The 13,356-nt window shown below is 46.3% G+C and overlaps 1 protein-coding gene across 1 annotated transcript in view; it reads right to left on the bottom strand.

Moving 5' to 3' along the window:
* CLASP1 (cytoplasmic linker associated protein 1) overlaps positions 1-13,328 on the bottom strand; it is a 171,113-nt gene extending 157,785 nt beyond the window's left edge. The window contains exons 1-2 of the mRNA XM_059476504.1: positions 13,213-13,328; positions 1,303-1,777 (exon numbers count right to left, since the gene is read on the bottom strand). Of these exons, the coding sequence (XP_059332487.1) occupies positions 1,303-1,497 (195 nt within the window). The 5' untranslated portion in view covers positions 1,498-1,777; positions 13,213-13,328. The remainder of the gene's footprint in view (positions 1-1,302; positions 1,778-13,212) is intronic.
* Positions 13,329-13,356: the final 28 nt, after the last annotated feature.

Here is a 13,356-nt window from a genome sequence, read left to right on the forward strand (position 1 = left end):
TATGATCTACATCATTTCATGAAATCCATGCAACATCCTGTAATAATTTCAGTTTTACTGTGCTTGGGTTACTCTTCCACTGAGAATCATGGAAGTTTGTAAGAGAAAGCCAGTTAGAAAGAAAAGGGCAGTAAGAATATGTAATACTCTCAGGAAATTACATGTACACTGCTTGTTCTCAACAGCAAGCTAAATATTTCTTTATGTGTTCCACCAGAACAGATTCTCTGTTGAGACCATATTAGCTTTGGTGGTTGGGTGATAGTGTTTTTAGTGTTTGGGGTTTTTTTCCCCTACATGCCAAACAGCTTCTACAACACCTGCTTGTTGACAAAAATGAAAAGAAAGAAATGCAGTCGTGCAGAACACACTGCAATGTCACAACCACCTCCCAATCAAAATTTCTATTAAAAATAATTTTGAGTGTGCTGAGCTCCAGAGCACTTACAACCTACACAGCCAGTCCCACTTTCACTTCTACAGGTGTGAACTCCAGTACAACCCCCATCTTTAGGCCCAGCACTGTAGGAACTTTCACTCTGAGATTCCCCACCACTTAACTAAAAGGAACATTATTACATCCCATACAATAGCTTCAGTACTTCATTAGACTTTTCAGAGAGCCTCATGAACAGACCAGGACAAGAGTTTTCCAAGTCACAGCTGAGAATCCCTCTCCATTCTCACAGTACCTGGCTGTGGTAGGACTTCCCCATTAAATCTGAAGGGAAATGAAGTAACACGGCAGGGATAACAAGGCACTGGAGTTCCATGTCCTACCAACTCATCTCAACATTGTCAAATTCCAAAGAAGACACATACACACATTATCTTTCTTGAGCTAAGCACAGTTCATTGACTATGTTGCCCACAGAAAACAGCAAAAGTCTAGCAAGATTAAATGACAGTGAAAACAAATACAGTTCATATATGCTTTTTTCAGTTTGCTAAACCTTTTAGTATGGCAGAAAATCATGAACACTGCTAAACTATTGGGATGATCAAAGCATGGCACCAGCTAACAAAGTACACAAAGAAACCAGGATATCACAAACTATGAACACCAAATGTAAATCCACTTGTGCTTCAAACACCATTCACCCAATTCCTACTGCCTTGAGTCCTCGATATCATAGCAGCTATCAGCTACCAGGATATGGAACTACAATCACTGCCTCAGTCTAATTACCAGCTTACAGAACAGTGCCATAGAATGTCTACTATACAGCTTTCATTTAGATCAAGTAGCATTTGCCATCGACACTTCTGACAGTAATCACATTCCACATGACAAAGTCTTACCTTATAATTGCTGGAATTTACCCAAGAAGTGGCCAGTCCATCAACCATTTTATCCAGCATAGTCTGATCATGTTCAAGATCAGCTGACTTCTGTTTATCTGAGAAATAATCTATCAATTCCTGGCCAACCTGAAGTCTTTTTCCAACATCCTTCTGCAGCACCTGTGCTAAGCAGTACTCCATGCTGGGCTCCATAGTGTCTCAGAAATACAGCAGCAGCCAGAAAGCCAGAGGGCAGCAGGGCCAAAAACTCCCTCTACAAACGTACGCAGGAGGTCGCCTCTTTCTTCTGTGAAGGTTACTGAGGGCCTGGGTTTCAAAGATGCAATTCTGAGAATGGCAACAATGCACCATGTGTGTGTGGACAGCAGCTGGCAGGATATTAAAAGTCCAATTTAAATAACTGGTAATAGATGAAGCAATGAGCAGCGCTATACAGTTGAGTCTGCAATAAATCCCAATTCAGCAGTCCATTCTGAAAGAAATGAAAAAGAACAGTATTATAGGTTAAATTAAGACTGGAGAGAAAAAAAAAAGATTGAAAGCATGTCACAAAATAGGTTATTCACATACAGCTGTGAAGCTGTGTAACTCAGATATGAGCAGCACTGGTCTATTTTAAGGAATCAAACAAGGTAGGTCAGGACAAAAACCTTATTCTTTACAATAGCAGTTACCCATCAGTTCCCTGAAGTTTTAGTGACAGACAGTAAATTTGTGGCTTAAAGCAACAGCTGATTAATAATCAGTATTATTGCAACTGCCACCATCCACCCCAAAAGGTGGAGAAAAAATCCTTAAACAGGTTGCCAGGAAAACCAGGAAAACCTCTCTACTTCAAGTGAAAGCAGGAAGAGGTCTGGATCCTGTTTTGACTGTTGGCCTTCAGCAATCAATGTCATCAGCTGGTCAGCAAGACAAAGCACTAACACAGGGCTCCAGGAATGCACAATGATAAGTTTTCAAAAGCTAGGTGCTCAAGCTGTTTCCAGGCCGAATTCTGTTACATCCCAACTAGACATGTCCAGGAAACAGCACTCACTGGCACACTCTTAATGCAGTTCTGACAGCCAAGGCCACACACAAGGGAGGTCAGGCTGAACTTTGCTGCCACTCTGAGGCACAGTATCACCTTAGAAGTATTTGGTTTATGCAAAAAAAACCCAAAAAACTGTATATTAGCACTCTGTTTATGTTCTTGAACCCTAGGAACTCTCTTGTCCCCTTCATTAGTGATGCTTTTTGTCCCTCCATCTGCAGCAAAATTAATCTCTCCAGGCAGCCAGGGACCAGACTAAGGGCCTGTCCTCCACCTTCCCACAGACAGGGTTCCTGGCATCACCACCACAGTGCTTCCTGAAGCACTCCCTCATCACAGGTTAGCTCTTTGAGGAAGTGGGTGATAAAAACCCACCCCGGGGTGTCTTTTTGTTTCCTGGCTAATAATACCCAAAGCTAGAAATCTGCCCTACTTTTTCCACCAACATGAGGAAAGCAGGTCAAGCTCAGAGTAAGGGAAGAGGTTGTGCAGCGGACACCTGGTTCAATAAACAACTGGAAGGAAGCTGGAAGGAGGCACAAGTTTGCTAATTGGAAGCACAGGGGCAGCAAATAACTACCTTCTGTCTGAGCAAATAAGGCCTTCACAAAGCTGTTAATAAGGCAAAAAGGACCTGACAGCAGATGAGATGCACACAGGAACCCCAGCCTGGAAACAAAAGCACCCTTTGCACAGCAGGTATTCAGTTCATTACCTCCCCCATCCTCCCTGGCCACATCTCACCACCACCAGCACAGCATCTAGGCTCAGCTCTGAGGGCCTCAGCTTCCCTAAGCCTACAAGCATTGCCAGACATCCCAGCTTCCCACACTGCTTGTGCAGGAGTCACCAGAGTGCAGGGCCCTCCACTCCAGGCAGTTCAAATCCCTGCTGGCTGATGGGCATCAAAACTGGTTCAGTAAACCAAAGGACTCACCTCAACCAACTGCCAGGCAAATCCTACCCTCAGCCAGAAGGGATTGTATATTTGTACACTAAGCTCCCTCCTTGTCAGCAAAACTCATCCCCAGAGCAGGAGGGAAGCCTTGGCTGCTACTGCACACACAGCACCTCAAGTTCTGAGTTAGTGCTGTGCCAGATCACTGCTTGTGACCCCTACCCCAATCTAAACCATCTCAAAGACACACAGAATTCCCACCATCTTGTTTCAAGTCACCTCAGGAGGGATTTGATTTTAAATACTAAGACTGTCAACACCACCTCCAATCAGTACTCTTACACCTTTTTTCTTCTATAAGAAAGTTCCAAACCAGAAGGAAGCATTGCCTTTTTACTGCAGTTTCTGCTGATGCTACAGTTTCTCACTTGGTCAATTTAGCACCAAATCTGAAAGAAGCACTCTGAGCTTTCCCATCCTCAACCAAAAATGGTTCATGACATGGCACTCACTCCCAAGGCAGCACAGGCACAAAACCAGAGGCACTTCCACAATTGTACAGGCACAGCAGATGCTCTCATTCAGGTCTCCCTGTCTGCAGCTTTGAACACTGGCCCCTGCCCTGCCCTCTAGCACAGGCTGGTCTCGCTCCTTGCTGCAGACACTCCACTTAAGGGAGACAGTCTTACACACAGCATCTAAATATCCAGGGGATGGATTGTCACATAGCAGAGAAACATTTCACTGGACACCTCTGTAGCATGGAGCTACTGGAGAAGGAACAGGGAACTGGCATTAAACTGCTACCACATTCCAGCTGAAACCCTTCAAGTTAGCTGGGCAGTTTGTTTCTGGACTCCAGAAGCTGCACACATGTTCAAAAAGGGACTCTTCTGTTAAACTGGATACATAGTGAAGAAAGTTTAAATGCTTTTAAAATGGAAATTTAGAACTTGCTTAAACTTGAAAATTCAGATTACAGAAGAGTGTGAATGAGTGCCAGTTGCCACAAAATAGCCATTTTTTATTAACATCACACGGAGGCATGTCCCAACACGTCCAGTAACAATTAGCTGGCCATTCTGCCATGAGAAATGAGCATTCAAAGCTTCAGGTCTGCCTTCTATGTGGTTTTCATTAAAGAGTTTGTAAGCCTCTGCCTACGGAGACTTATAAGCACAGAAACAATCTTTAAAGCAAACGAACATAAATAAATTTCTCTCCACTTTTCTTGCTTATTAAACACATGAAGGAAGACATAGGGCAAAAATCTTGGTGCACTACAGAAGAACAAATTTGTGTCACAGCCTTGAGGACTGTAGAAGATGCACTATACATTATGGTACCACTATCAAATGCATATGGGGAAGAAGAGACAGAAACATCTTTGAATCCTGGGGAAAACAGTAATAGGAAACCAAGAGGAAAAGCTCAATGTGGCTTGCATCTACCAACTAACACATGTTTAAGTAGCACTTTTATTAAAAAAAAAGCTATCCTACACATGTTAGGAAGTCTGTTGACTCCCCTCTTCCTAAAAGGAGGAAGTGGAAAAAAACACCACCTGAGAAAAACAAGACCCACACTGACAAAAACACTAACCTGCCAGACAATGAAGCATATGGCTGCTGCATCCCACCAAGTCTGCAATCATCTGGGCAGTTGCTCCCCACATAAGTTCTGAAAACCACCAAGCCACAGTTGTCAGTCCCAGAGGTCCACTCCTGGATTTTTGGGTAGCCAATGTTACAAGACATAAACGACTTTGGACTGGGATGTTGAGTACAAATGAGTACAACCTCTTCCTACAGAAGAACAGCAATGCAGAACTCAAAATTAATAACTCAGTGGCACAGGTCCTGTGTTTGGAGCTCCCCCAAGCTCTGAGAAGGGTTGCCAGTATAAGCTCCAGAGCAAGGGTTTGCTCCAATCCTCCCAAGCCCTGCAGTCTGACCTCAAAGAGACAGGCTAGGCTCAACACACAGACAAAATAATCCAAGAGAAAAAGCTACCCCAATTCTGTCATTGAAAAAAAGTGCTTTGTTTCACTAATCAGCTATCAAAACTGTGTGCTTCACAACACCCAAATTTTCCATCAACAGCTATCCAGCAGAGAGCCACTATACAAAGGTTTATGTTTAATGCCACCTTGGAGCTCAAAATAATGAATTTAAAGGGGAAAGCTGACAAAGATCAAACAGACCAAAATTACTCAGCTTAGATACTACCATCATAACAGCATAAAAGCTGATACAATTCACAGTAAAGCAACTGGCTCAACAGACAGAATAAATTAATCCAAACACTAATAAGGAAATACTTGTTACCTAAGATGCTGTTGCAATATTAAACTGGGCACCTAAGACAATGAATTTTTTTCAGCACTTAGGAGAACACCACCTCAGACTAAGTGAAAGTGCATGATTTGCAATTCTCAAGTAAGATTTTATCTTAGGAAACTTCACAGGAAATTTTGAATCTCCTTTCTCTTGCAAGGAAGGGAACGTGAAGCACATAAAGAATGCACTACTACTCTCTTGGTGTCCTGCCTACCCTTGGGAGTTCTTCCAGTAGAACTATCTGACTTTTAAAATTATATTTCACTCTCTTCTGCTCTAGACATCAGGTTATCATCTTTGTCATGTTCCACTGTCATCTTCATTTTCCAAAAAGTCAGTGCAGTCCAAAACTTCCCCAGACAACTGCTCCAACACAAGCTTGCAGACAAGCCTCTTGCTGCCACTCATAGTCACCAGAGGCAAGAGCCAGCACCACTCAGTAACCAGTCACCTTCCTGAAGGTATCTCTCAACTTCCAGCCAGTGAGCTTCATTTGTAACCAACTTGTAAACATGACCACACTCCTTTGGTGCCTTTTTTTTTTTGTGTGCATGGTTAGCTATAGCCCAACATCTGTAGAAATAACACAGCAACACAATGGTACCAACAAGTCACCTTCTTCACAAGTCTCAGGACCTAATTGCACAGTCACTTCAGTTTAAAATTAGTTTAAGGTATATTCAACAGATTTCTGTCAACAACTGAACTCTGATCCTTCAGAAGATCTCCACCCTAGCCAAATGGAGCAATTTTTTCAAACATAAAAGCAACCAGGCATACAACCTGCAGTAGCTCACCACTTCTGCAAGGTGGGCAGTGTCAACACACAACTAACTTGTTTTGCCAGCCAAGCCCCCTTGGGCAAGAATTTCAGAGCACTTAGAACAGCATGTGGAAACCATGTGCTGCAAAGACTAAGTGGAGATCTCATCAGCAAGGCAGTGTCAAATTGCAGCTCTGCAGGGTGGAAGTTCTCAGCCCTCTGTCCACTTCTCTATTTTTGCTTCCACCAGTACAGCTATACCCTCCCCAGAGGGGACTGGTGTCAGGCCTCGACAGCATTACAATCACCAGCACGCAATCAAACCCACTCTTCCCTCGGGTGTGCAAGCAGCCGTGAACAAAGCAGCTCAAAGTGCTCCTACTCGTTCAAACTCTGGGACAAGGAGGTGGCAAGTACCACATCAAGTGTCCTACTTGAAGAAGAAAGCGACATTTTTCTGGAGCCAAAGGGAGTTGTAGGAAACACCCACCGAGCAACTGACAGCTGGGCTCTCCCCATCGTTCACCTGTATCCATGAGAAGGTAATAATGTTTCTTTAGTGACAGGGAGTATTACACAATCACTGCGATTGTTTTAAATCAGTAATTAGTGCTGCCCTGTACTTGAGCCTCCCCCTAATCCAAAGATGGCATCTTAGATTTCCAGACTGACAACTCATGCTTTTCTAATTAGCTGTGGGACAGCCCCGTGCTTATCTCCTTGTACCAAGTGTCTCTGGTGGCACTTGATGCGCTGCTTCCACGCCCCATCCAGTAACTTTTAACTGTCCTCAGACACTGCCAGGGCCACCACTTCAGTCCAACCTCGCTGAGCAGCAAAGCACTGCCTAGATGGATGCAGTTTCTTTCAGGAAGGTCTTCAGAGGAGCATTTCTTTGTCTTCCCGCAGCACCAGCTGCACTAAAGCAGTGCAAAATTCTACTGCTGCAGGCAGTCCATCCTCAGAAGAGCCAGGTCCGGCTGAAGGCTTCCTGGACTCTGCTAAATACTGGCTAGTTGTCAAACTTACCTGCAGTCTGTTCAGGGGCTCATCTTCAAAAGTACAGACAGTGACCAACCTGCAGCAGGGCACAGCTCCACTGCCATCAGGAAAACTGGAGCAGATCTCTAGAATGAAGATAGATGAAAGATTGCCAGGGCTTAAGCTAACCATGGCCTTCCAGGGCTTAAGCTAACCATGGCCTTCTAGGCCAGATGCTGGCTGTGAAAGTTGCATTACCTAGCCGGGGTGAAATGAGAGATAAGCTTCAGATAACAGAAATTCTTATGCCTCCACTAAGGGTTTACATTGCTGCCTGGGTAACTGAACACCTCACACAGAGCCACCAATTTCAACAATGCAACAATCTCCAGAAAAATCTCCTCAGCAATGAAGTTGCAGCAAATCAAGACAAGTCACAGGTCACCTCAATGTGACTCCAATACCCTACACTAATGAAACCACTTTGCAGACTGGGAGTAACCCTTCCAGAGTGGGGCAGAAAATGAGATGAGCTTTAACATCTTTTGTTTTCCTAATACAACCCTCTCTGAAATTAGTTTGGTTTCAACTTTGTCTGAGACAAGGACAAGTCTAGAATGAGCTTTCAAGGTCTCCTTCCTTTTTAACAATTCAAGTGCCAAGACACAGGTCAAAATCCTACAATGGCAGGAGCTCCTCTCCATGGACTCCCTCTTGCAGACATCTCAGTTCATGGTTCCAAGGAAATTTACTACAAGCAACTTCCTAGGGGCCTGTGGGACCAGTGGTGGGGGGACTATCATCATGACACTTAATTCTGTGAATAGTTCTCGAGTTTTGAGTTTATGTGTATGAAAATATCCTCCCTGTGCCTTACTCTAGAGATCTAACCTTATCTCAGAGCCTGCAGCTCTGACACTGTGGGACCCTGGCACACAAACCATCCAGCACTGGCTCTGCAAGGTGATCCAGCCAAGGGTGCACAAGGTTCCTTCCAGGGGGGTGCCTGGCAGCCCAGAAGAATGGAAGTGTCATCAGCCCCCTTTCTGCAGCACCTAGGAGAGCAGGACAAAATTTTCCAGCCACATCTTAACCCTCTCCTCCAGAATCCAGCAGCAATATGGGATCACCTTGAAAAAACAAAGGAAGGATAGGCTTTCACCTGTAGCCTTGTGGGCAAAATGCTTAGCAAGGTTTGGAAGTAGAACACTACTGAGAATTAGAGCAGTGACCCATCATCACTTGCAGTTTGCTGGCACAAGTGGCTTCACAGAACATCTGAATCTTGTAATTTCTCTTTGCATTGTGAATTATTGAGTCCCTCAGGCTAAGATTACTAGTTTAGGCAGTCCTGAAGATGGAAAGCATCTACTTTGTGTACATCACTTGAAGAAAAAATAGTGTAATACCACCACCACCTTCCTATTTTACAGGCAGGTACAGGAATTCAATGCCTTTCCCAGAGTCACTCTAAAATAAGTCTCCAGTGGCAGTGGTAACTGAGGGTGAGATAACACCTTGGGAAAAGAAAAAACCAATACATCCCATAAGATCCAAATAACTGAATTTTAAAGCGAGCAGTGGGTTTGACATAAATTTCTTACTCCAGTCATCCAGGACCTTGCTACTCCTATTCATATGTAACTGGCCAGTGACACAGAAGTCAGTTTTTGTGTGAAAGTCCAAGCCAGAACTACCCTGGAAGGAAGTACTTGAGAGACAAGTGCTTTTAGTAAAATGACAGGTTGGAACGGGAAAATCATACAGAAGATCAAACCTTGGGTGCAAGCCCTCAAGGGACACTGACTGTGGGGTGCAACAGCAGCAGCACACAGGTTAACAGTTTCAGAAAAAGGTTATTTTCCTGGTCTCATTTCAGGCTTCCCAGCTAATACCCATCTCTCTTCCATGATTCTAAGCACAATTCTCTGCATGGCAAAACAGAGGTCTTTGCCTACCCCTGTTCTCCAGGGCTGCCAAGGGAACTCCTGGCCAAAGAGAGGAGAACCCAGCAGCAGCAGCAGGATTCCAGCTGCTGACGGGCTGGGAGTGTAGGAGGCAGCACCCAGACCCAGTGCAGCTCCAGGTGGGGAAGGAGGGCTGCCCTCACACTCAGGCATCAGCAGATCCCACTCAGCCTGGCACTTGCAACTGCACAGAAGGGGATGCCAAAGAAATCCGTCAGCACAGACTGCAGGGGAGTGCAGAAAGCCACCATGACACTCTGAGGTGTATTAAACACTGGGTGGAGCAAACACAGGACATGGAGGAGCAGAGGGAGGTTTTATTTGACAGTACCATGAATTGGGCTGAGACCTAGCAACAGTTAAGGGAATTTCTGGCCTATGAAACCACCTGCATGTAACAGGCAGAGACACACCTGCAATTCCTCCCTTCTGCTCAGCAGCACTTTGAAACACTTGTCAAAATCTGACTTTATTTTGATCAGATTTATGCCTCAGCAAATTACTGTTGGTTCAATTTGGCTTTCTGAAGTATCTTGGAATCAGAAGTATCTACACAAAAGATGTAAAGAAAGGGCCACAGACTAAGACTGAAATACTGACACACTGCATCAGGGACTGGCCTGGTTAGGCTGTTTAGTCTGTTATCCTGCTGGCAGTGGAAACAAATTAGAGATTTTTAAATCTTCCCACTCACAATAAACTAATGATGATGACGCTTCCCTAATAATTAATTTTGTGGCTCCTGCTTGGCATACTTATTTCTGGATGCAGAATGGGCATCTCCCTCCTTGCAGAGCCAAACAGGCAGAGATTTGATTAAGGGGCAGGACAGGGAGCCAGATGAACTCAAACACTAACCATGAACTGAGATCAAATCTCTTGGGCAGCACCTGCAACCTCTCCAACAAAACCCATTTACTGCCCTTCCACAACTTGAACAGTTACAACTCCATGCAGTTCATTTGGGTTTTGTGGTGTGGCTTTTTTTCCAGGTGTAAGAGTGCTAATGCTCCCCAAGAGAGGAGAAAGTGAACTCTCCCATGTATGACAGAGCCAGACACCAGAGCAGAATGCCAAGGAACATGTATGTGCTCAGCTCCTCAGAATGCCACTGTGCAAAGCTCACAAACAGCTCACATCACGCTTTCACACAGCTTTGAGAACTGGTAACAGGTTGGTGCAATGGACAAGATCCAAACCACTGAATGAGCTCTAAAGAAACAGTAATGCAAGCTTCAACACTGTGCAGTGTGATGGAAATGGAACAACTGAGCAAAGCACAACATGAAGAGGACACCATCAAACAGCGAGGTAAAGCTAAAGCTGCACATCACTGTCACATCAACCTTCATCAAGGAAAAAAATCAAACCCCTTCCCTCACAGTCAAGACTGCTCAGAATTTGCTCAAGTCAGTCTGAAGAAATTAATAGACATGGACAGTCTATTTTACTGGCTGAGGTGACAGACCTTTCTATACTTGCCAGCATTTTCTCCTCTGCACTGGCAATCACTGCTCCAAGGTGTGCTGGCACTGTCACAGTCCAGGAGAAGCTTCAATTACAAGTGCCAGCCAAGGAGGCACAAACAGCAGCAAGCCCCATCCAGGCACACCACCGAGATTTCCAGCCCTAGTCTAGGCAAGGCTGAGCTAATGAGACACTCAGTGACACATGAGCCGGATCCAAAGTCATCTGAGGCCAGAAGGGACCTGTAATGGCAGTCCACAGGCTTCAAAGCCACATTACTCCCACAGAAATCCACATGTATGTTGAAATTGTAAAGTACATGCAGGGAAGGTCACTACTTTATCCCTCTGAACATTTTATGTCCAGCCTCCTGAAACATTTTCTGACCTGCCCCTGACACAAAGGTTGTTGAGGGCTCCTCTGTAGAGGACATCTTGCCCCCATCCTTCTCTGTGATGTTGTAAACCACTACAGTGCCCAGACTTGCTGTCAACTCTCATCCTCTTAACATCCAACTGCCCTGACGGATAGAGAAGGATTGATTAATATGGGAGAAACAGAGACATTTCATTTCAGTTTGACTTTTGCTGTTTAGATAGATGGTTTTCTTAATACCTAAGCTGTGGCACAGATTCAAGATCCCTACAGAACTTCAAAGATACTGGAGGACCACCTCATTCAATCATAGGCACTCTCTCCAGCTGTACTTCTGGGAACATCACGTGAACTACAGAAACATTTCCACTTCCAAAATCTGCTGCTCTATCACTTTTAGCATCACTTGTTATCAGCTAAGTGAAGCAAGGCTGAAGTGTATAACACCGTGGCATTTTTCCTCTTGAAACAGAAAGTTTTGAAGCTGCTTGACAAATTCTAAGGACTTCACAGGAATGTTACAGGCATCAGTATGAAAAAAATCTATTTATGTTGGCAACAATTAAATAAAGAATTAGGCAAGTGAGACTATGAAACACAGAATCACCCCTGGTGACATGTCATTGCTCTATCCCTCTCTTAAGTTCCAGGCGTCAGTCCCACTGACAGGGCTCAACAGGGAAAACAAGCAAAGGCTCGACTTTGCCAAGCCCAGGAATGCAGCACAAAGGCTTGCTCCACACAGCAAGCTGTGTTGTCACGACAAGGAAGACCCTGGATATGACAGCACTGCAGTTCCACTCTGCACTTGGGTGTAGTCCTTTACTTAAGAGAAAGCTGACTCCTACTGCAAGTTCTCAAACATCCCTTCTCCAGCTGCAAAACTCTTAAATCTAATTCAGAATCCCATGGAAACAAACACTTGCACTTCCAACACCTCCCGAGAACTATCCAAGCACTACTGATCTAAATGATGGATCTGTCTCCAGGTGTCAAGCAACAATACTTTGATTTGTGCTCAAAGATGCCCAGGGAGCATCAAGAGGAGCAGAGAACAGAGATGCAACAGCTCAAAAGATGCAGAGAAATGGGCTACACTGCTCAGCAACAAACTGGACTAAGACATTCGTCTCTGATGCTGGCACAAGTGCTGGGCTGGAGACCACAACCCTGCCCTACAAACACTGGCTTGGCACATGCTACTTTACTTAACCCCAGTCTCCTTTACTGAACACTGACTTGTGAAGTAAGTCCACATGGGGCAGAGAGATCTATTGGTCAGAACAACCCACACACCTGGGGAGCCTCTGTGCTTCTCAGACAGCCCTGAGCCTGTTATCCTACCTCAGCTTCCCACATCCTTCTCAAGCAACTGTGCGGGGTACTGGGGAAGGAGGAGCCTTTCTCTTCCTCACCAGTATCTTCAGACATATAACATTAAAAATACCTTAAGCAGAGCCCACACAGGCCTGTAGCATGCACAATTACATATTATTTACTCGGACTTAGAATCTCTCTTGAAGCATTTCTGCAGGATTTGCCTAATGACCAACCCAGCTCTTCGCACAAACTCACAGTTCTGACACAACTTCCATTAAAAACGCTGCCAGAAACGAGCGAAGCGGAGCTCGGCACGTGCACAAAGGGGCCAAGCACAAGGGCCGAACCCACCCAACCCACACGATGCTCTGGGAGCGCAGCAGCCCCAAGCGTTAGCGAAGCCCCGCGCCGCCGGCACAGCGGCCGCACCTCTCTCCGTTCCCGAGCCGTCCGTTCCAGGGGAGCCCGGCTCCGACGCGGCCCCGGCACCGGCGGTGCTCGGCGGCCCCAGGGCGGGGGGCCGAGGGGCGGCCCCGCTCCAGGCCCCGGCAGCCCCGGTCCCACCGGACCGCCCTCCCCTGCCCTTCCCGAACCGCGCCGCTGCGAGAGCCGGCACCGCGCTGCTCCCGGCCGGTACCGCGGGCGGCTCGGCCCCGCCCCGAACCGCGCTCCCCGCGGTCACCCGGCGGCGGCACCGCACACAAAGCCCCCCGGCCGCGCGTCTCCCCGCGGCGCCCCCGCGGTGCGGGCGCGGGCGGTACCTGCGGGGCGGGGGCCGGGCGGACGCGCTCCCTTCTCCCTCTCGCGTCTCCCTCCCTCAGTGCCGGCGGCGGCGGCGCCCGCTCCGCTCCATGGCCGCGCGCGCGCCCCGCTGACCACGGGAAGAATGGGGGACCCAGCGCGCA

Source organism: Ammospiza nelsoni, chromosome 7 (genome assembly GCF_027579445.1).
Source record: "Ammospiza nelsoni isolate bAmmNel1 chromosome 7, bAmmNel1.pri, whole genome shotgun sequence".
Classification (NCBI taxonomy): domain Eukaryota; kingdom Metazoa; phylum Chordata; class Aves; order Passeriformes; family Passerellidae; genus Ammospiza; species Ammospiza nelsoni.